This window comes from Schistocerca cancellata, chromosome 6, assembly GCF_023864275.1.
Source record: "Schistocerca cancellata isolate TAMUIC-IGC-003103 chromosome 6, iqSchCanc2.1, whole genome shotgun sequence".
NCBI classification, from domain to species: domain Eukaryota; kingdom Metazoa; phylum Arthropoda; class Insecta; order Orthoptera; family Acrididae; genus Schistocerca; species Schistocerca cancellata.
This window is the reverse complement of record NC_064631.1, coordinates 546,193,249-546,216,739: the sequence shown is the minus strand read 5'-3', so window position 1 is coordinate 546,216,739 and position 23,491 is coordinate 546,193,249. Positions and strand designations below refer to the sequence as shown.

At 38.2% G+C, this 23,491-nt stretch overlaps 1 protein-coding gene across 2 annotated transcripts in view; it reads right to left on the bottom strand.

Moving 5' to 3' along the window:
• The window catches only part of LOC126190742 (asparagine synthetase [glutamine-hydrolyzing]), a 199,560-nt gene that overhangs the window by 67,016 nt on the left and 109,053 nt on the right, over positions 1–23,491 (bottom strand). For both annotated transcript variants that reach the window (XM_049931236.1, XM_049931237.1), the window contains exon 7: positions 3,586–3,763. In XM_049931236.1, the coding sequence (XP_049787193.1) occupies positions 3,586–3,763 (178 nt within the window). The remainder of the gene's footprint in view (positions 1–3,585; positions 3,764–23,491) is intronic.

Sequence of the window (23,491 nt, the reverse complement as noted above, 5' to 3'; positions counted from 1 at the left end):
ATAGCCTATGATACATAACTGCAGTCTACGGTGCCAGTGAACTTGAATTGAAAGTAATTTGTGTTATTGGTAAGTACAATATTTTTGTTAGTAGTTAGTTTTGGAATAGAAAAAAATAAAAGGTATTAATGTCATGCAGGCTACACATTAAAAGTAATATCGTATGCAGAAGAACATGGAAACAGAGCACTTGAGCAGCACTTTGGCACTCCACCAACAGAAAGAACTATTTCTGATTGGTGGATTAGTACAGAAGAACTGAAAACAAGTGAGGAAGATTAAATGTGCAACTAGAGGACTGAATGACTAAACCTAAAAATGGCCAAGCGTTTAGGAAATAAAAGGAATTTTGATACAGCTCTATCACCATGTGCACCTCATCAATTGTGCCTGTAACGGCGTGTTTAGGAAGCAATGTTTGGTTCAGCAGTAAGAGATCGGATTTGCACTGAAAGGGTCACAGGTTTGACTCCGCCTGGTGGTAAATATTTTTGTGCTCCTTGGCAATTCGTACACTACTGACATCACAGTTAACTGCAAAATCATATATGTTATTTTATTAATTTATAAAAGTACAAAAAGTATAGGCATAGGATGAAATGCGGGACTGCAAACATTTAAAAAGGGATGGTAGTTAATGTGTACACAGGAACAATATGAGACTGGAATAGAAGGGAGAACCGATAGAGGTACTCAAGGTACCCTCCACCACACACTGTCAGGTGGCCTGTGGAGTATGGATGTAGATGTAGATGTAAATTGATTCTTCCATTCTTTTGCAATTGATCAATTACATGTACCGGGCTGGTACTCAGCAAAGAAACAGGGGAAGGAATAATTCTGACCGCATCTTGCGCACTTTATAAATGCCACCTTTTTGCAGTGACGTGATTATTATAATGTCTCCATAGAAAAACAAACTTGACTGACATTCTGAAAACAGCTTCCTTCATCACACAGTCCAGCAGCGAACCATGTGTAATGCAGCATGTCACTGAATAACTGCAAGGATAGCTGGTGATGTATAATGAAGTGTAGTTTGATGCAAGCTTCTCAGGAAGTGATTTCTTCTTCTTTCTCGATGAGGTAAGTGCAGTTTTGACATTTTTTATTAGGTTTTTTAGCTGACAATAAAAATATACACTTAAGGTAAAAAAAAATATTTATCCTACGGAGGGTAGAATAAGAATTTTGTGGAAGTCTGACAATCAAACCCCTTGCAGAAGCCTCTTCAGGGACACTTCCATGCAATACATATACTCATATTCAGAAAACACAGAACACCTTTAACAACTAGAGATAGGACATTCATATTCACAGGACAAGTACATTAGTGTATTCTGCAGAAATGATTAGCATTTGAACTGTGTCAGTATGTGGGTTTAGGGTCAACATCGACAGCAACACTACATGTGATAAAATGTGCCTGTGGTTCTCATTGTTGCTGTAAACTGAAAGTAATGGATCAGTGTGACTTGAGCAAATGTATACGATGTCTTGCAGATGTATGCGTGAAACATACCGTCAAATCAGTCAGTCTGAAAGAGGGCACATGAGAGAATATGATGCATCCAACCAGAAAATTGCTGCTTGTGTGGGACAAAGTGTTACAGTAGTGCAATGTGTGTGTGCAGAATGGTTCACCTAAGGCAGTAGAACACAACAAGATGGTTCTATGGTGCAACAGCAGAACAGTGTAACACATTATACACTATAATGGGTGATAGTCCGTCACCATTTATTATGGCGTGAGTTACGTGCACATTGTCCACTTCTCTGCTAACCTTTGAAGAATGTGCAGAAACATGCTATATGGCAATGGTGTTGGTGTATGGAAAGGTGTCACTGGGGACAAGATTGGTGCCAGATGGTGTTTTTGTTTGAAAATGATGGCTGCATTTTGGATTGCTGCAGATGGGGGAGCAGCATCACAATGACTGCATTTGCACAAGCAAACAGTGCCAACTCAAGGCCTTATGATGTGGGGTGCTATTGAGTACAACCACAAATCACAGCTGGTGCATGTCCAGAGCAATGTGACCAGTGTGATCTATATGAATGACATTCTGCGACCCACAGCAACATCCTTTCTGCACATTACCTGAGTTGTCATTTTTCAGCAAGACAATGCATGACCACATGGTTCTGCAAGAATATGTGCCGTCTTGGTGTCACAGGATGTCAGATTTTTGCTCTAGCTGGCCAGATCACCACACTTGTTGTCAATCAAAAACATGTTGGATATGGTGAAACAATGGGCGCAGTGCTGTGACCTAATGCCAACCACCACAGATGAACTTTGAAACCACGTGAATGTAGCATGTATGGCTGTACCTAAGGATGCAATTCATGCCTTATGCATCTCACTGCCATCAAGCATGGAATAAGTTACCAGGGCCCATGGTGAACTGTGTCCTCTAGGCAACGGACACATGATGAACCGAGTGGCTGAAATGCCAATTATTTCTGCAGAATACACTAATGCACATGTCCTGCAAATATGAACATCCTATCTCTAGTCATTCATGGTGTTCTGTTTTGGACATGAGTGTGCATTCCCTAATGGTACTTGCAGTTAATAACAAAAGTTAATTTACAATGAACTGCATAATTCACAACCACAATACTAGAAGAAGAAATAATTTTCATATAGACTACGCATTCCTCTTCAGGGTTCAGAATGGAGTTTATACTCTGGTGCAAAAGTGGGCATAAAAAAATGAAAGTTATTGTATATTTCTAAAATTTAGTAGACTATTTGAACTCTGCAATGTAAATTTAGTGTAACCGTAATGTTTGTATTAAATCAGTCTCCCTTTCTGGTATATAGAGCTGATAGTAGTAAAATTCAATAAAAGCTTAGATACAAATAGCAAACTGAGTGTGCAAGAGAAGAGGCTTGGATCTTTTTAAAGTAGCTATTTTTCTTCTATTATACATACATGTATATAAAGTAATGTAGAAGATATTCCCATAATTATCAGTCTGAGTATGTTAGCACTAGACATAATTTGTTGTTACAGGAATAGACTGCAGTTTCTGCTCCTGCATCTTAATGTATAATTGACAAAATAATTTAATTGGATAGATAAAATAATCTACTCACCAAGTGGCAGCTGAACATACACATAAAAGAAGGTTATAATAAGGCAAGCTTTCAGAGCCAGCGGCTCCTTCTTCAGGCAGAAGGGTCTAGAAAAAGGGGCAGATTTTCGTTCTCATCCCATCCGGTAAGTCTCCTCTGGTCCACAGTTCTGGCTGACTTCCCTGAAATCTACCCCTTCTCCTAGACATCTCCAGTCCTTTTCCTTCACCCCTTCTGCCTGAAGAAGGAGCCACTGGCTCTGAAAGCTTGCCTGATTATAACCTCCTTTTATGTGTGTGTTCTGCCAATTCTTGGTGAGTAGATTTTTGTCTATCCAATTAAATTATTTTGTCAAAAATTTCTTTCTTTCTTAGTTAATGTATAACTTGATTAAGTCCACACCCATGTATGCTCTCCTTCATGATGGCAAGTAAATGAATGAATGAATGAATGAATGAATGAATGAATGCCGTTGACCTTGTATGCAATGCAAGACTCACCCACAGAAGCCCGTATAGTTGTAATGTCAAAGGTCTCGAGAGTATGTATGACATCATCCAGCACTTGTCTTACATCCTCAGGGGTAAATAGGACTTGATGGTGCTCTGTGCCCAGATACTCAGCCACTTTTCTTGCATAAATAATGTCTGGACTGTTATCCATACCTATAGAAAATGTCTGAACAAAAAGAGATTAATGATAAATGAATATATCTTAAGTTAGTTCCTGATTAAACATTGAGCTGTGATTAGAAAATACTAAAGCAGTGATAATTAAATACTTATTTTTATCAGTCAGCCAATGTATTGCACATACAGTGTCACAAACAATGTACTAGTTATCATGCAAGCAGTTTCTTTCATTTTTCTATGGAAGAGGATCTATTATGGTAAAAGGAGAAAAAATATTGCTGTAGTACTTGCACGTACAGTGAAACCAACAGATGAACTTGGGCTTTCTGTGACTCACTACAATTAAAGCTGTGAAGGAAACAGAGAAACCAATAAGAGCCTTTTCCACAAAATTTTGAATTGCCATAAAAAAATCAGTTTTGCTAATACTACTGTTAGACACTCTTAAATACTGTTTGTGGAAACAACCTGCAATCACATTTGTATAGTTTTAACAGTGATCTCAACAAAGAATGACATCAGTATGACATCTAAATTTTTATTGTCCTGAAACTGACTTAATACATTTGAAAAAGAGACATGATTCAGCTCTTTTGACACGTGACAAATAGGCCCAATTACCTGAACAAGATCAGAGAGGCTTTAGTTCTCCAATGAAAATTTTGAATGGAAAGGAAGAGAGAACCAAACACAAACTGTTATGCAAATAGCTTGAAACACATTTGTACTCAACATGCATACAGTGAAATATTTAAGTTAAGGAATCTTTGAGATACATTGTTTCACGTATAGCTCAACTATAATGTGTGCACTGAAAGGTGCCCCGGCAACATTATGACATATGAATATATATACCATGTATGCCAGAAAACTAGTGCTGAGCTGAGAGTGGCACTTATAATGTGCATGGTGTCTGTCCATTGCGGGTGTCAATACGAAGTGTCATGAACCTGCATGGCAATACAGGATGCAAAATAACTTCCCAACTGTGGATCAGGAATCCATCATGGATTAGGGTAACACCATCCAGTGAGGGACAACTGTTAGCTGGAGTTCAACAATGCTCCATGGTTGTGCCGTCACAGCTGCAACCCTTTGGTCTACAGCGTACCATGCATGTTCTGTTGGATTTAAGTCTGTGGAATGAATTGCCCTCTCCAGGTGCATGATGTCTTCATGTTGCAGCTAATCATACACATGTCTGGCCTGTGCATCCATCACATGGAACACTGTCACTATTACTGTGCAATACTATTATGCATTATTATTGAATTTCTCCCTAGATTACTTGATGAAAATGTGCCATACTTAGTGTGGTTTGAAATTTAAGGTAAAGAAGACCACACTGTTCTCATTTCTTTCAAGTAAAAGAAAACAAAGGTGGATGATAAACTGGTATATAGAGTATCAAAAATTCACTCACAAAAACATATTGATAAAGCTGAGGTTGAACAAGAAATAACTGTTGGAACTTGGTACACATTCATGGTCTGACATTTGATATATTACTGGTAAAGATTTCCCCTATGTTTGTTCTTAAGCAACTAGTATAAGTTAATAAATAAATATCTTAATCACATTCCCTGTATTTGGAGACCAACAAATCATAAAAATAATTCTTGATTTTCCAGTGTTTATATACATTTGCCCTTACAGTCAAATGTTTCATACTAATACAGTCAAAAGTATCAACAACAACCTGAGTTGTGTTGCACCTGATTTGAATGCAGTCCACATAACATAACTTTCTTGCACATCCTATAACCTCTTTTCGGTACTGTTATTTGACTGCACAAAATGATAACCGCAAGTGACTAGTAGATAACACTGTTCTTATGGCAATAAGTCCAGGTGTAAATTAATATGACAATAGTTTAAATATCAGGAAGCACATTGTTAGAGATAAAACTTGTAAAATCAAATTTAGTGTAATAAGTGACATTTCTCATTAGCACCTGAGACAACTAACACCCATAACACTACCATAGAAATCATACTGTAATCCTTATTCAGAACTTTTTTTGTGAATAAGGTATTTATTTATTTTTATTTATTTATTTATTTCTTGTTCCGTAAATCCAGTTAGTGAGTCAATCACAAGGATATGGAACGTGTCAAATTGTACAGGTTTCAATTTAAACTTACAATAAATACAAGGGCAATTGAATGACAAATTGTACATAGTTTAAGTAAGACATACTATAAATACAGTAACAGATACAATGTCAGCTAGATAACATAACAACCATTTAACAGAAAAAGGAGTTTCAAATAAAGGTTAAGGATAAGAGCACAGATATTAGGCCTACAAGAGTAAATACATTTACAGCCAATCTGTTGTTACAACAAAAAGTGTGCTAATGCCCAAATGCACAATAAAATCAATTGAACTACTTCTAGACCCAATAAGTTTAGTGATGGCATACATTTTCTTTCAGATATTCATCCACAGTATAATAAGATTTCTCTGTCAGGTAATCTTTGAGAACTTGTTTAAATTTTGGCAGTTCTGTATGAACACATTTGATATGTAGTGGTAGAGCATTGAACAGCTTAATGCTGGAGTAGTAAACTCCTTTTTGGACCAGAGTGAGACGTTTCATTTCGAAATGTAGATTGTTTTTGTTTCTGGTGTTATAACCATGGAATTTACTGTTGTCTTGGTAGATGGAATAATTTTTGCAAGAATATCTGGACTCCCAAAGTTCTACAGTAATTTGAAATATTCTTGCTCTCTAAAAGGTTTAGCAACCACCTATTAAATATTGTTTGCTTGGCAATTTGTATTGCATTAACTGGTTAATGAACTGACTGCTTAGAAAAACCTCAATTAACAGTGTCAAGCACTCTATGGAAACCTCACTATCAAAAGTTTGTCGCTAATAACTTTCTGTGCTCCTGATGGCACAAGGGTCTATGTGCAGTGCAAAAGTCACCTATTACCCTTAAAATCTAAATTATTCCTGTGGAGCTAGTTGTTGTGCATATGTTTGAACTTTAAATGACATGATGACCCGTTTTGTTTTGGATATGGATTCAAACCCATCACTGCTAGCCAAAGCTTTGCAACAAAGCTTTTGTGCCTGAATGAGACTTGATATATTACTAATCACCATTGCTGACTAGGTATGAAGGGACAAGAAATATCTAACTTCTAGCCAGTATCACTCAGCAAATCTGAACTTGAAATTACATGACAAAAATGTTGTACTGGACTGGTACTCCTATCAAGCAACTATCAACCCTGTTAACTAAGCATGCAACATGTTAGATCTGGTTTCACTCACAAGTAAAAAAATGCAAACAACAAAACATAAATTTTTCTGTTGGATGGGGATCTGAACCCAGCACCTAATCAGATTGGTAACCAAGAGCAATCAAATCTCAGATATCCAATTTCTGAATTTGAAATGATGAGATAAATGAATCATTTTTGCCATCATAGCATTCGAACATGGCACCTATCGCCGATGTTTTCTACTCATGAATGGACATAAAATGTAGGTTTCTACTGGGAATCAAACCCTGCACATAATGTTGTTGATCACACATGACCAGTAGCTAGGTTTGACATGTTTCAACTTGAAATGATGAGATGAAAAGTTATATGTTTGACTTGGAGTCAAAACCATAACCTATCGTTAATGTTGCATGAAGAGATGTTTAACATCAAAATTGTTTTCCACTCACAGGTAGGTGTGCATGTGCTAGAGATGAAAAAGACATGGTGAAACTTTCAGTTGGCCAGGTTTTGAACCAAGGCATGTTTTGGACTCTTAGGCAAAAAACAAATTGATGGAACTTTATCATCATGAAGGGATCAAATTCTGTAAAAGGGAAGAGCAGAGACTGAATCACTTTCCAGTAGCAATATTTTCCACATCCCAAGTTCAAATGAAATATGGACTAAGCTCCCATGACCTTCAATGGTGACTGGTTCATTAACTAAAATGAAATTATTACTGTAATAAAGCTTATTGGTGATAGAGTTCCTACATACTGTGACTTCCTCCTCTGTCATAGAACAATTTAACCTCTAGTTGGCTGCAATGAGACACATTGTTTAATGTGAATTTGGAACTACAGTGCTATCCTGTATCCTTCACTTGGCATCATCAGAGGTGAATACTATATTTTAGCGCCTATTATAACTGGTTGTCTGAAATGGGAGTTGGACCTAGACCTGTGGCATATTGATCTACCATCAATCCATGAGATTATCATGTTCCACATGCCACATATATTTGTTGCAGTAGAGGTGTGCCATGATGGATGAAAATTCTGCAATGTCACTTGAGTCTTATTTTTAGATCTACTGGTTCCTGAATGTTACAAGAAGTCTTATGATGGAAAAATTTTCTTAGGATTTCCACACTGATGTTCAATGTGCCTGATTGTAACTGTGTCACAGAAGAAGTAAAATGTTTGTCTTCCACAAGGTTGGAACCTAGACTTACGTAGCCTTGACTTTACAGTACAATGACGTTTCCAAAAATATAGTAGCCTATTGCGAAGTCCAGAGCTCCCCCATTGTCTTAGTGATACCCAAGTCAGGTAGTTTTCAATGTAAAAGATGAAATTAGTTGTAGTTTCTATGCTGAATGATCCTCCTGGACTAAAAACATACATTCAATAAGTAGATGACACACCATAAGTGAAGATCATTCAGAATATTTAATTGAGATACCAACAAACCATCAAGTGAATTTAATAGGATACTTCTGTATCACTGCAGGAAGTAACTTGACTATCACAGTGTTGCCAGACATGTACAATGTTGCCATTTCCGAATCATATTTGCAGCAGTAAAAACATATTTCCACAGCCAATACGTTTCATAAGTTGGCTAACAGGAGAAAAGCTTGTGCTTCAAATACGCAGTGGAAACAGGCACCCAGTTGACAGATGGTCGAAATACAACAAGTTTCAGTAAATGTGTACAAACCAATTGAAATTCCATAATTTAGGAGCAGGGGAAATTAACTAGACAGCCATCCTCATCATGGGTGACAGTATTTTATTTTTGTTTTAGTCTCCACATTATCAGAACATTCATATGAAAATTATCATGGAGTGATTTTTAGAATAGACAGATACAACAACCCTTGAGCGGGTGCACCATTTTTCATAACACGACTGGGTGCGGGATGTACTTCGTACAACTGTAGCTGTCCTTATGTACCATGGTAAAGATGTATCGGCAAAATCACAGTTTAATCTTAGTTGCATTAAACAACCATAAAATAAACTTATATTATATGAGCTAAATCACTATTTAACTAAACAATAATAAAATGAACTTTCATTATGTCATTATGTTGCCATGTACAAGTGTTACCCACCATAATGATCCACTCGAAGCATTAAACAGCACAGTTGCATCAGATCCCTGCCAACTGCTTGTTTGATTACTAATTATCTCATAGATGCCTGTCTCGTTATGGGATTGTGCCATTAGCTCAGAATCTGGGGCATTTTCTTGTACATATCACAGTTTTTTTCCTCACCTAGCTTGCTGTTTATTTTATATTACTGCTGCTCACGTAAGTGTATGACAACACAACATATCACTGTGCTAGCTGAAGCAATAATGAAGGAATAGGTACAGGCTCACAATTGTAAAAAAACAATGGAATGGCACAAGAAAATATTATTTGTGATTGGCACACTTTATAAGTGCACCTGCTCGAGGATTAAGTGCAAATAAGAAAATAACTTTGCATTCATTCTGATGAAGGGCTTAACCATAGCCTCCTTAAACAAAACAAAATTAAAGCCGTAGTATGAAGTGTTGTTTAGACACAGTGACCCCCAGCTACATCTGGGAATATGAATGTGATGGTAGAGATAGGCTGTTGGTGCTGGAAATGTTTGGAGACTATCTGTAAGCTATTGATTTACTGTATCAAATACCAAGGTTCATTCAAAGTGGGTGTTGTAAACCAGCTTATAATTCAAACTTAATTTCAGTCACTGAAATAATTGTTCAACAGTGCTTGAAAACCAACACCTTTGCAGCCTACAGATAACATGATTCCATCACATGCTAGTCACTCACAGCAACTGTGGTGTAACTTGGCAATTCTGAGAAATAACATGTTCCACTTCCAATCTCTTAGGTCGAAAGAGATGTTTGTGGAAACCAAAAAGTTTATTTAGGCAGTTATTAAGTGTGGAACATCCAATTGCACTTGCTCTGATTTGCTGTATGTCCAGAGTGAAGCAAAAGATGTCATATCAGCATACTGACAATGCACAACAGTGAATGCTCATCTCCACATGCTGTGGACCCCCACTTGTAGTTTGGGATACTGACTTGGCGGTGCCTTGGAAGGCATGGAGGAAATGGCACTGGTGATGATGTAAATGTGAAACAAATGAAGAATAAATGAGAACTGTCATTCTTTCTTGAGCTCTCTTGAATGTCAAAGCAGTACAGCAATACATGTACTGATCTATTGTGAGCTATCTGTTTATGAGAGACCTGTACCACCCTTGATAGTAAACATGATTGTTCAGTGGAAACATTGTGATTACAATGTAGAATATGTTTTAAAACAGTTTACTTGATTTAGTAGCTTGAATAGATCGGAGCTCTCTTTTAGCACCTACCCCACTGCAAAAGGTGAAGAAGTCACAAGACATAATCTAGAGACATTGCATAGCAGGTTCACTACAGCAGTGAACTTCAAGAATGTCGATTGCAGAATATTTGTAAGGTAAATCTAATACAAATATCATACATAGCGTGGAACACATCATAACCCAAAACTGTCCACCAGTTACACTCCACAATACACTCTATGCAGATGACTGTCTGCTGAGAAGAAATTAAATTGTCTATAGAAAGATGTAAGCATAGGACGTGCTGGTGTGATTAACTAGCATGGAGGCAACAAACAAGAATCATAGACTATCACACTGTCATACACAACTCCACTACCCTGCCCATCCCACACCTCAGTCCCTCCACCTGCCATGACTTCTCTTCTACCTCGATGAGGTATAACCACCAACTCATTGATTATGCATGTTCAAAACTGCTCCTGAATTTGTTTATAATACATACATTTTCCATAGTCAATGTTATAGGTACAATTTTATTGGCATCTTGTATCACACATAGCCTTTGCCTCCAAAAGCATTAGTCTATAAAGCTCAAGTAACTCCCTCAGCATAAATATTAGAATAGTCCCTTCACATCACAGAAAACCTTCACATCAACTAAAAGACAGGTGACAAAAGTAGTGTTCCGTCATTAATGGCAATATATAAATGGAAGCATTCAGCTTGCATAAACCCAGGTCCTAGCTTGTTAAATTCACTAGAGCTCTCGCAGCTGATCCTGTTGTTAAGTGCAATCATTTTTCACCTATTAATAATAAAATGGCCAGGAAGAATTCCTCCTTCCCCAACTTGTTCCTGTAGGGCACTAGCCAAACCAAATTTTACAAAGTAGCTTGACATTCCCAAACCGGTCAACTACGACTACTCCCACAATATTTTGAATCATGTTTGGAAGAGAACTTATGATTATTGTTTTCAGTATAATACATCACATGAGTAACTATCAGCATTAACTTTGGGGTTTTGACCCACAGGCAAGAAGTAATAGGTATTTCAACCTTCCGTACTTCGTTACAGATGCATCAAAATCCCAGTGTCACAAAACATTTTCTGCCATTTTCAGTTAATTCAATGGAGCCTACAGTTGAAACAACAGAAAATCATTCTAGTCTATTCAAGACTGCACATTTGTGGCTTACTGATCATTTTGGTGCATGTTATTCAATCAAGAGATGGGTAACATGCTCCAATATAAATTGCTTTGTCATCACAGTGAAAAGCCATTAGAAATGACTGTAGAGTTATCCCTACATTACCAGCTTCATGTTATCAGCTTTTTTGACTGGGTGTTCTGTTTTTATTTTGAAGATTAAATGAACAACAGTGATTTAGGAGGATACTGTGTGTGGCAAACATCCAATGCTTCCATCTTACCAACTCTGACAGTGAAAAAATGGTGAAAATAAGCAATATAAAAGCTTCTATGAACGAAAAATAACAATAGAAATAATAATTTTTAGCAATAATTAATAAAGTTTGGCATTTTTCATCAGTCAGCTGATGATTATTGAAACCTGGCTGTTCAGTCTGCACAAAACTTGAAGTACGACCTCAGAGATTTTCTTAACATTCTGTTACTGAATTTCATTCTGGTCCTGTTCAGTTGCACTAGAGAAGGGGGGAAAACAACTGACTTTACATATTTTACACAGTTGAACTAGCATCAGGAAATGAGTATTCTATCACAAAGCTAGTGAGGCATCAATGCTGGGAACATTCTCTCACTGCTGAAACAGCAGCTAAGGCAGAAAGAATGAAATATTGCTCATAAAATAAAAAATGAGAGAAATCATCATAATTTATGACTAAAATGACATTGCAGTGAAAAAAATAAATTTTTAACTGATTGTCACTTTTTATGTAATAATTATGCAGAATATTTCATTAAAATTACAAGAAAATAACAAAGAATTTGGAAGGGTAACTCAGCTCTAGACTTGAAAGTGAGTCATTGCTCACAGAGTTTCCAAACAACTTCCTCGATATTTCCAGCAGCATGAACAGGTTTTTGTAAGTCTTTCAAAATCTCACTCTCTTACTGCTACCCAAAACTTTGCTGGACTTCTGGGCTACCAGACACCAGCTTGAGGACCTACAGAATACACCATTGAATTTTACATCCAGTCTACCAGATATTTAAAATTATCTTAATATCGATAATGCCATAGAAATTAAGTAAAATATCCCGTAAATTTCATCTTTACACATGTAATTCTATAATGAGAATATTACAGCATCATGAAAATTGTCAAAGATGAAAGGTCCTATGCAAAATTTTTGTAATGAGCCTTTCCTATGGTAAGGATATTTTGGTCACATTTCTAGGACTGTAAAACAACGATGATGGCCAGCATCTAGGCTTTCAGCAGTTTTTTGCTAAGAAATGTATTGTGTGAGCTAGAGCCAGTGCTTCATGAGTGAGCTGCAGACAGAAAGGAATTTGAAAAATAGCAGTATACTATTGGAAATGTTCATATAGTACGAACTAACAATACATCAAGAGGGAAGACATCATACGGAATAGCCCCTTCAGAGTCCCGGAAGACTGTCACCATGACTTTGCCGGCTCAGAGAGAGGCTTTGCACTTTTTCTTCAGAGGAGAGGTGGCGTGGTGCCACTTTATGGACTGTCATTTTGTTTCCAATTCTAAGTCATGAACCCATGTTCCATTGCTTGTGCTGATATTCAACAAAAAATTGTCACAATCAGCCTCATAACATGAAAGTGATTCCACACAAATTCATTGTCCTTTATGGTCTTCTGTTAGGCAGCAAGAACACAGTGAGCACACACCTTTGAATATATCAACTGGTGGACGAGTGTGTCAGCACTACCAACAGAGATGTCCAGTTGAATTCTCGAATGAGAATGGCCACCCAGTTCCAACACCGTACGAGTCACAGCTGTGTGCAGATGGCCAGCACGTGGGAGATCGGACAGATTTGAATGAACTTGTTGCAATGATGACAGATGTCTCATCCAATGACACCATGCTTTTGTTCACTCTGTAGACCTACCGTTAGTGCCTACGAATCACTGCGATGCTCTGGTTTTCTGCCAAAGGAGCTCAGTGACAGCTCTCTGCTTGGAATGTACCTCCGCTACAGACGCAATTTTGAAGGCTATGTATAACGCTGCCACCCATCGGAACTTCATGAAACTAAAGGGGCAGAAGTGAGAATATTCCATGATATCCCACAAAAAATTCCAAGAAATTGGCCAATAAAAATTGTTGTATTACTTATAGAATGTATCATGTACTAATTGTAAAACACAAAACTTGAGTGGTGACTATGATTTCACTTGACAGCAGACAGTATGATTTCTTTTGGAAATACTGACAAATCTCTCATACATACCACAACAGTGAAATCTGTTGTGGTATGTTGTCACATTTACAGTACAACAATTGACAATTACACTCATTAAGTCAGATTATACAATCTGCTGTGAACTACATAAGATGTCTTTTGGAATTCATCTTGGTTGGTATTTTGCAAATAGTAGCAAATAACTTAACTCCAGTGTGAGCAATACTTAATTATGTCAGCCAATATCGAAAATTGCTGTTTATGACATAGACACAAAGTGCATAAAGAAATCATTATTCATGTGAAAGACCATACTTCGAAGGTAAAGGTTGTCTTTACATAGGCTGTGTTGAATATAATTACTGCAAGATACTGTGGGGACATTTTTCAGTATGTCTTTTTATCGTTGTGGTTTAGCACTGCATTTGAGTGCCCCCAATTTCTTCAATTATGAGAGAGTTGATGTGTAATAATATCAGGATGCAAATAAATGTGTTCGAGAGCTATCCTGAAGGTGTCATTAAGCCTTTACTAAATTATTAATGCTTTTTTACTTGTTTTGGACATGTTAAACCCTTGCTCAAGGATTGAGATCAAACAATTTTGTTCGTCTACCAGTGCCTTCTTTGCAATAGCTCTTCAACGAAGCTTAATCAGGGGAATATAGTCAGATAAGACAACATCAATTTGTGCCACGGATCATAACTAATGTGAAATCCACAGAGAGATGGGGAGTAGTGGGATTGCATGGTATTGTTGGTAGCCCATCAGTCTTTTTTAGCACATTCTCAATGAGGTACCAGTCTACTGAGAAAGATATTAAATCATCTACAGACAGGTAAAAGTATACAACATATTGTTTTAACAAGCATAAGTATCAGTTGCAACAAAGTCACAAAGGAACACTGTGACAATGCTGTAGATACTTATATGGTTCCTCATAATTTTATTTGGTCTCTAATAACAACAGTCCACTTGTTAAAAATTTATTTGTTTATATGTTCTAGATATAGTCCATCATAAGATGATCATAAAAAAGGCTCAATACGTATCATGTCACATGATCTCAGTCTTAACATTGGTGCTCAATTAAGATTGAAGTCCTGTGGCACAATTCTATGTTTCTTGGATTAAATTTTCCAGATAACTTAATAATTTCCTTATTTATTACATCACTTCAGCTACTGACATCATCAGAAACAGAACTATGTACTGAGTCTTTTTATATGATGTTGGAACGATGAACTATCGCCAAAACACTTAAACTTATACAATATTAATAATAATTAGACTGTTATTGTTGCCCACCAAATAAACTGGTGAAAAAAGACATGTTCAGTATTAATCACTATAAGCTGGAACTGTGTTGTGTAAGGGATGAAAGAATGTTGATGTCATTCCCCACTGCTGAGCAAGTGTGAGTTATAACCAGGCTAAGAAAGACTGCTGCTAATGAACCATGGTAGTATGACATACAAAAAAATGGCCATATATTCAATGCCGAGGGAAACCTATCTCTACCTGGCAACACTGGATTAAACTAGCAGCATCAATGCACCAATGCGATGAACATGAGTTTTGGGGGATTTGCAAGCTTGCTAACACTGCCTCCCTCCCATTCCACCATACCATCACTAACCCGGAACACCATCTAGCTCATGATGCATCACAGCATTCTATGACAGTGAACTTCAATTGAAAATTATTCATGTTTTCGGTAAGAGTACAATATTTTTGTTAGTGGCTAGTTTTGTAACAGTAAAAAATAAAAGATATTCATATGGAGCAGTCAATAAATTGGAAGTGATAGCATATGCAGAAGAACCTGGGAACAGAGCAGCTCAGTGACATTTTTCAGCTCTCCACTAACAGAAAAAACCATTAGCAATTGGTGGGTTAGTAAAGAAGAGCTGAAAAAAAGTGAAGAAGACTAAATGCGCAAACAGGGGACTGAATGCAAAATGGCTACAACTAGAAGATGACATATTGTAATGGAGTCAAGGACATCATCGAAATGGCATTGGAATTAATACAAGAGTGATTAAAACACACACTTGTATGCTAGCTTTACTGTGGAACTTAGCAGATTTTAAATGTGGAGTTGGTTGGTACTATAGGTTTATAGAAACCAGATGGCAGTTATAAGAGTCGAGGGGCATGAAAGGGAAGCAGTGGTCAGGAAGAGAGTGAGACAGGGTTGTAGCCTATCCCCGATGTTAGTCAATCTGTATATTGAACAAGCAGTAAAGGAAACAAAAGAAAAATTTGGAGTAGGAATTAAAATCCATGGAGAAGAAATAAAAACTTTGACGTTCGCCGATGACATTGTAATTCTGTCGGAGACAGCAAAGGACCTGGAAGAGCAGCTGAACAGAATGGACAGTGTCTTGAAAGGAGGATATAAGATGAACATCAACAAAAGCAAAATGAGGATGATGGAATGTAGTCAAATTAAATTGGGTGATGCTGCGGGAATTAGATTAGGAAATGAGACACTTAAACTAATAAATGAGTTTTGCTATTTGAGGAGCAAAATAACTCACAATGGTCGAAGTAGAGAGAACATAAAATATAGACTGGCAATGACAAGGAAAGCGTTTCTGAAGAAGAGAAATTTGTTAACATCGAATATAGATTTATGTGTCAGGAACAGAATTGGGGAGAAGAAAAATTTGTGGCACAACTTGACTAGAAGAAGGGATCGGTTGGTAGGACATGTTCTGAGGCATCAAGGGATCACCAATTTAGTATTGGAGGGCAGCGCGGAGGGTAAAAATCGTAGAGGGAGACCAAGAGATGAATACACTAAACAGATTCAGAAGGATGTAGGTTGCAGTAAGTAGTGGGAGATGAAGAAGCTTGCACAGGATAGAGTAGCATGGAGAGCTGCATCATACCAGTCTCTGGACTGAAGACCACAACAACAACATAGGTTTATGAAGCATATGGACTTAGCATGCAAACCAAAACAGCTCAGAAAATGCCACAAAAGTATGAAGAGAAAATACCCTGCTATTTTTCCATTACTTTATTATTCAACATCAGAAGAAAACCAGTGTGGAACTAAGCCAGATAGCGAATATGGACAAAACTCCTGTGACATTTGATGTGCTGAGTAACAGAACTGTTGCAATTAAAGGCGCTAAAACTGTAATTACAGAGCTTGCTGTTATTCTGGGAGGACTTCTTCACAATTGCAACCTCTTGATGTCTCAGTAAATAAACCATTTAAAGTGTGTAAGAGAGATGAATGGAATAAATGGATGATGGATGAAACCCAACATGAATTCACGCCAAAGGGAGCTTTAAAATGACCTACAATCAATCAGTCAATAAAACAGTCATGGTCTAGAGTGAGAGAAGACATAACAGTTAAATCTTTCAAGAAATGCAGCATAAGTACTGCTCTCAACAGCAGTTAGGACCATCTTATACGTGAAGAGGACAATGATCACTATGAAGAGGAAGAGGAAGAAAGCTCAGATGATGGTTTTTGGGGATTTTAAAGGTCAGTTCAGTTATATAAATTAAGAATTCTTTTTTTTAGTCTGGGTTTGCAATCTAATGATAAAAATGGTAAAAATGTTTCCAGAATGAGATTTTCACTCTGCAGCAGAGCGTGCACTGATATGAAACTACCTTGCAGATTAAAACTGTGTGGCAGACCAAGACTCGAACTCGAGGCCTTTGCCTTTCGTGACCATCTGAGCTACCCAATCACGTTTCACAACCCATCCTCACAGCTTCAATTCTGCCAGTACCTTGTCTCCTACCTTCCACACTTCACAGAAGCACTAGCACTCCTGGAAGAAAGGATATTGCAGAGACACGGCTTAGCCACGGCCTGGGGGATGTTTCCACAATGAGATTTTCACTCTGCAGTGGAGTGTGCACTGATATGAAACTCCCTGCCAGATTAAAACTGTGTGCCAGACCGAGACTCGAACTCGGGACCAGTTTGGAAGGTACGAGATGAAGTACTGGCAGAATTGAAGCTGTGAGGATGGGTCATGCTTGGGTAGCTCAGATGGCAGAGCACTTGCCTGCGAAAAGCGAAGGTCCCGAGTTCAAGTCTTGGTCCGGCACATAGTTTTAATCTGCCAGGGAGTTTTGGTAAAAATGTTATTTTTTTAAAAAATAGCTTAACAATTAAGGTGTGTCTTATAGTCCATGGCATCTAATAGACTGTAAAATATGGTATACCATTGCTTTTGTGCCCCTAAAGGTTGCTGGGCATTGCTGCGTACAAATGCCACTCTATGCTACATTTTCTTAATTTTGGTTTGTTTAAAGACATGCTGTGATTAAGCCCTTCATCAGAATGTACACAAAGTTATTTTCTTACTTAACTTAATGTAGCCATCTATTCTAACAATCAGTCTTTCATAATTCTCATATGAATATTGTATTAACACAGAAACTAAAACAAAAATAAAATAATGATAGCTATGATGAGGAGGGCCATCTGGTTAATTTCCCCTGCTCTTAAATTATGGTGTTTCAGTGGGATTATACACATGTGCTTCTATTTCTTGCATTTGAGGTATCTGTCAATTTGGCACCTGTTTCCCACTACATCTTTGAAGTGCAAGTTTTTCTCTTTAATTGTTAGACCAATTCAAGAAACATATTAGCTGTCAAAATACATTTTTTCCAATGGGAGTATGATTGGCACTTGGCAAAATTTAAAATGTCCTGGAGTGACACAGAATTATCTTGCTAAATTAATTTGATATGAGGGTTGTAAGGTTCCCACATTTTTTACAAATAGAAAACATTGTTTATTGTTATTAATTTATACATCGTTGAAAAGCTTACACTTTTGTCTATTTTTCAACATAGTCTCCATTTTTTTGACACACTTTTGCAGATGGTGCTCCAGCTCTTGTATTCCTCACGTTGAAGAAGTCTCCCACCAACCCATTGAGGAAGCATGTGACCTCTGCTTGGACTTCATCGTCACTCTTGAAGTGTTTGCCAACTAAGCATCCCTTTAGTTTGGGGAAGAGGTGGTAATCGCTGGAGGCTAAGTCTGGGCTGTATGGGGGTGGGGCATAACAGTCCACCCTAATTTTTCCAACAGCTCCTGTGTTTGACAAGCGACATGGAGTTGAGTGTTGTCGTGAAGAAGCACTACCCCCTCTGTCAGTTGTCCTCTCCGGCGATTCTGGATTGCTCGCCAGAGTTTGGTCAATGCTTCACAATATCTGCCCGAGTTTATTGTCATCCCAGGTTGCATGAAATCAATGAAGAGTACCCTTTCCAAACCCAAAACACAGTCACCATAATCTTTCCTGCTGACTACGTTTGTTTGAATTGCTTTGGTGGTGGTGAACCAGAGTGACGCAACTGATGAGATTGTTTGTTTTGTTTTGGGGGTGTAATGAAACACCCACGTTTCATCTCCCATGTCAATAGAGTCAAACAACTCTTTGTTGCCTCCCCCCTCACATTGTTGAAGAACCTTGTGAGCACAGTCAAGGCACTGCTCCTTGTGTCCGTCAGTCAGCATTCGGGGGATCCAGCGACCACATGCCTTGCGATAACCCAATGTTTCTGTTAAAGTTCTTTCAATTGTGCTGTGGGAAGCTTCAGGAACGCGTTCAACAAGTTCACGGACAGTGACCCTCTGATCTTTGAGCAGCTCACTGTTGATCTTCTGGACAATCGCATCCGAAACCGGCAGTCTTCCACTACGTTCTTCATCGTGAACTTCCATGTGACCCTCAGCAAAAGCCCTGAACCATTTTTGGACGTGCTGAATGGACATGCACTCTTCACCATAAAACTCAGTCAGTTGCCAATGAATCTCCACAGGTGGTAACTTCCTTGCGTGGAGAAACCGGATTACTGCTCAAACCTCGCACTTGGTGGGCATGGCGCTCAACACTTCCATCTCTGACGGCTGTCAAGCCAACACTGAGCAACATAGCGAATCACAAAGGGCGAGCTCGAGAGTGGGGGAACTACTGCACACAACACTGTTGTCATATTTAGCCTAGCACCTTCCCTCGAGGCTGTATCTCATTGGGAACCTTACTTTTGGTACAACTCTCGTATTTCCGTGATATTTTAATTAAATATCCCAAAAGTTTTGCAAGCATGGTGCCATTATGATTCTGAACACAATAAAAGATAGGGTTACAAGAAATCCACAGTTTATAAGGTCACAGTGTGATAGCCTAAACATCAGAAGTACAAATCAGCATAGTCAAAGAGTATGTTGCAATAACAGAAAATTCAAAAGCAACAATATTCAAACTCAAACAGATTCTCAGTATGAGGATCAATATCAACCAAGGAAATGATAAGAAGGACTACAGATAAGTTGTGGTGGCAGTAAATTACTCAAGAACAGGAACACGCTGTTTATTGTAGCTTACCATATGGTGTCTGACGGGAGTCAACAGTGGAGAGCCCATCCTTGTGTACGTATGAGAGTTGAGGAGTGAAACAGTTGTTGTGGTGGCCACATGCAGCTCTATCATGTTGCACAAAGCAAGAGGGGCAGACCAGATGACCTGCAAGGTGCACTTGTCACTGTTGATGACTGACGGGGTTGTCAATGGCCCAAAGCATGGAAAACAGCGGTCAAGAGTGGATCCTAGCAGGGAAGGCTGCACAGACAAACTACTGTGTCAGTTTCTAAGCAGTGGATTGCATCCAGAACCACAAAATATGATCTGGATGCGTGTGCAAGCATAATAAAACAATGAACTACACAAGACATCAAAAGGGAGACAGCAAGGCCGGTTCCTGCAGAGGGAACCAAACAACACAGTACCTAAGACATGCAAGAAGACAGCCAAGCCAAAAATAAACTCATAAGTGTCCACGTCCATTACCTGAAATTCGATGAAGTGCTGGTAGAGCCAATAGTCAGAAGCTTGCTAATTTGCAGTAGAGTCGTACGACAGTGATAAACTGCAGAGATACACTGAGACACTGAGAGCGAGTGGAGCTTGTACTGTCAACAGAGGCACCTGGCAATGGTCTAACATGGCCAAAAGAAGTCGCCATTGCTGTAAAAGCAACGAAAATACTGCATCCATACATGAAAAAAAAAAGTCACTGAAGGTGCGCACACAAAATTTCTGAAGTTCAGCAAGAAAAAGTTCTATTCGTCACCACTTATGTTGTTGCTCCGAACGCAATCAAAGTCACAGTAATAAGAAACCCACAGTTTTATTAGGTCATGGTGTGGCAGCATAAACATAAGTACTACTATACAGAGTAGTTACAGGTAGAGGACTAATACAGACCACTTGGTGACAGGTACAGCCTGCTGGCCAGAGCAGGTGCGTGGCAATATAAAGAGCATTGCCTGCAAGGGGCCACTGGTTATTGGCTTTAGGCAATTGAGGCACTGGACCATGATTGGCGACCTCTGGTGGGGTCCTGGAGCAACTGAACAGCATACTACAGTCATGGTGGAGAAGGCGTAGTAATGTTTGGTTAATACTGGTGTGTCATCTAATTCTATCTATCTATATCCGAATCCCGCTTCAGCTACTGCCAGGTCTGGGTGTTGACGAGTCCTCTCCATTTGGCTCGGTCCTCCCACCACTTTTCTTTCTCCACTTGCTGCCAGGTCACACCTCTCCTTTCTACAGATATTCTCACTCCCATTTTCCACCATGTTCTTGGGCGCCCTCTAGGTCTTTTCCCATCCATCTTTAGTTCTTCCATAATTTTGGGGAGTCTCTGTCCATGCATCCTCTTAACATGCCCATACCATCTTAATCTCTTTCTTTCAATTTCTTCTCTCATACTTTCTTGTTTAAGGTCCTTTCTAATCTCTACTTTCCTTGCTCTGTCCATTCTTGTTTTTCCCCTAACTGCTCTGAGAAATTTTATTTCCCCTGCTTGCAGTCTGCTCCAGTCCCTTTCTGTCATTGTCCATGTTTCTCCACCATAGGTGACAATAGGGAAGTAATAATTCTCATACATAAAGAGTTTTGCTCTTTCTGAAACTTCCGTATTCCAAATCAGGTGTTTTACTGTTTGGTAGAAATTGCCTCCCTTCTGTAACCTCCTATTAATTTTGTTAGTTATTCTTCCATCCCTAGATATTTCACTCCCTAAATAAGTGAAACTTTCTACCACTTTGAGGGGTTCTCTATTCAAGGTAATATTTCCGTTGATCCCTTTCTCTCTTCCAAATACCATTACTTCACTCTTATCTTTATTTATTTTTAATCCATACCTTTTCATTATTTCCTTCCAAGCATCAAGCTGTAAATGTACATCTACCTCTTTATCACCCCATATTACCATATCATCTGCAAAAATAATCTTTTTGTCTTTTTCTTTTACTACATCTTTAACTGCCCTATTCATTCCCTCCATCACAACATTAAAAAGTGCAGGAGATAGAATACTTCCTTGCTTAAGTCCTTGTCTTATTTCGAGTATTCAGAGTTCCCCAATGGTGTTCTAATTCTGCAATTGTGTCCTCTGTACATTGTCTTTATAACATTAATGTATCCATCTTCTGCATCTATCTTCTTCATTTCTTCCCAGAGTCTTTCCCTGTCAACAGAGTCATATGCCTTTTCGATGTCATATGACTCAGTTGACAGGGAAAGACTCTGGGAAGAAATGAAGAAGATAGATATAGAAGATAGATAGTCATCTAATTATCAGCTGTATATTTTTAGTTCAGGAAGGTCATTCCACACAGAAACTACAACTAATTTCATCTTTCACATTCAAACTACCTGTCTTAGGTACCACTAAGACTGTGGGTACCACCGTTGGCTGCTACGTCTGTGGACATGTCGTCATGCCGTAAAGTGAAGGCCACATAAGTCTATGTTCCAATCCTAAAGGAGACCAACATTTTACTCCTTCTGTGACAGAGCTACGACCGGTGACATCAAAAATCAGTATGGACATTTTGAGAAAAATTTTCTGTCATAAGATTCCTTGCAATATTCATTCACCAGTACATCTAAAGGTAAGAATCAAGTGACATCACAGAATTCTCATCAAGTGTGGCACACCTCTATTACAACAAATATATTACCCAATCAAACGGAGAGTTCAGTGTTTTAATGTATTGATGCCACGATGGAATGGTACACATTATAAACAACCTATCCAACATGGTTTACTGACAATCATCATACAGAATACATACAGAATATGCATCTTGCATCTTAGTGAATCACTGCAATTTTGCAAGATAAAAATAGCCCAATGAAAGACAATTAAATAACACATAGATGTCTACGTATCTTTTTGTTTGATAGCTTCAGTGTCCAGGGGCTAAAATTCAGTTATCATAACTTTGCAACCTGTTGATCCAGGTTTTCTTTTATAAATGACTGAAACACTATTTGTTTACTGTTGCTTATTTATTTCAAAGATATTCTTGAATGCAATTATAATACTTGTTGTACTTTTCATCACACAGTTCTTCAAAGTAAAGTCATTATCTTTAACATACAACATACCTTCACAAAACAACAATAAAACAAAACTTAACTGAACACAACCATAAACAATACCAATGACATAACAAAGATTGTTTCTCTTAACTAAGCCTACAATTCAACTAAATTGAGACTCAACACAGACCATTTCACATGGAATTCTAACATTCTAATGACTTAAAGTGTGAGTGTAGATCTGGGTTATATCGGATTATTCCCCCAAACTACCTTCCACTTCTTTACGAGATGACTTACTTGGAACTTGCAGCCACTTTTCTTTACTGGCTAGCTGGCTGCTGGAAACCCTCTTCACTTCTTCTCCGTAGAATAATGCTAGGTACAGGAATTTTTAGACTCTTTCTACTTATGAAATAAGTAGGCATACAAAATTCACTCTT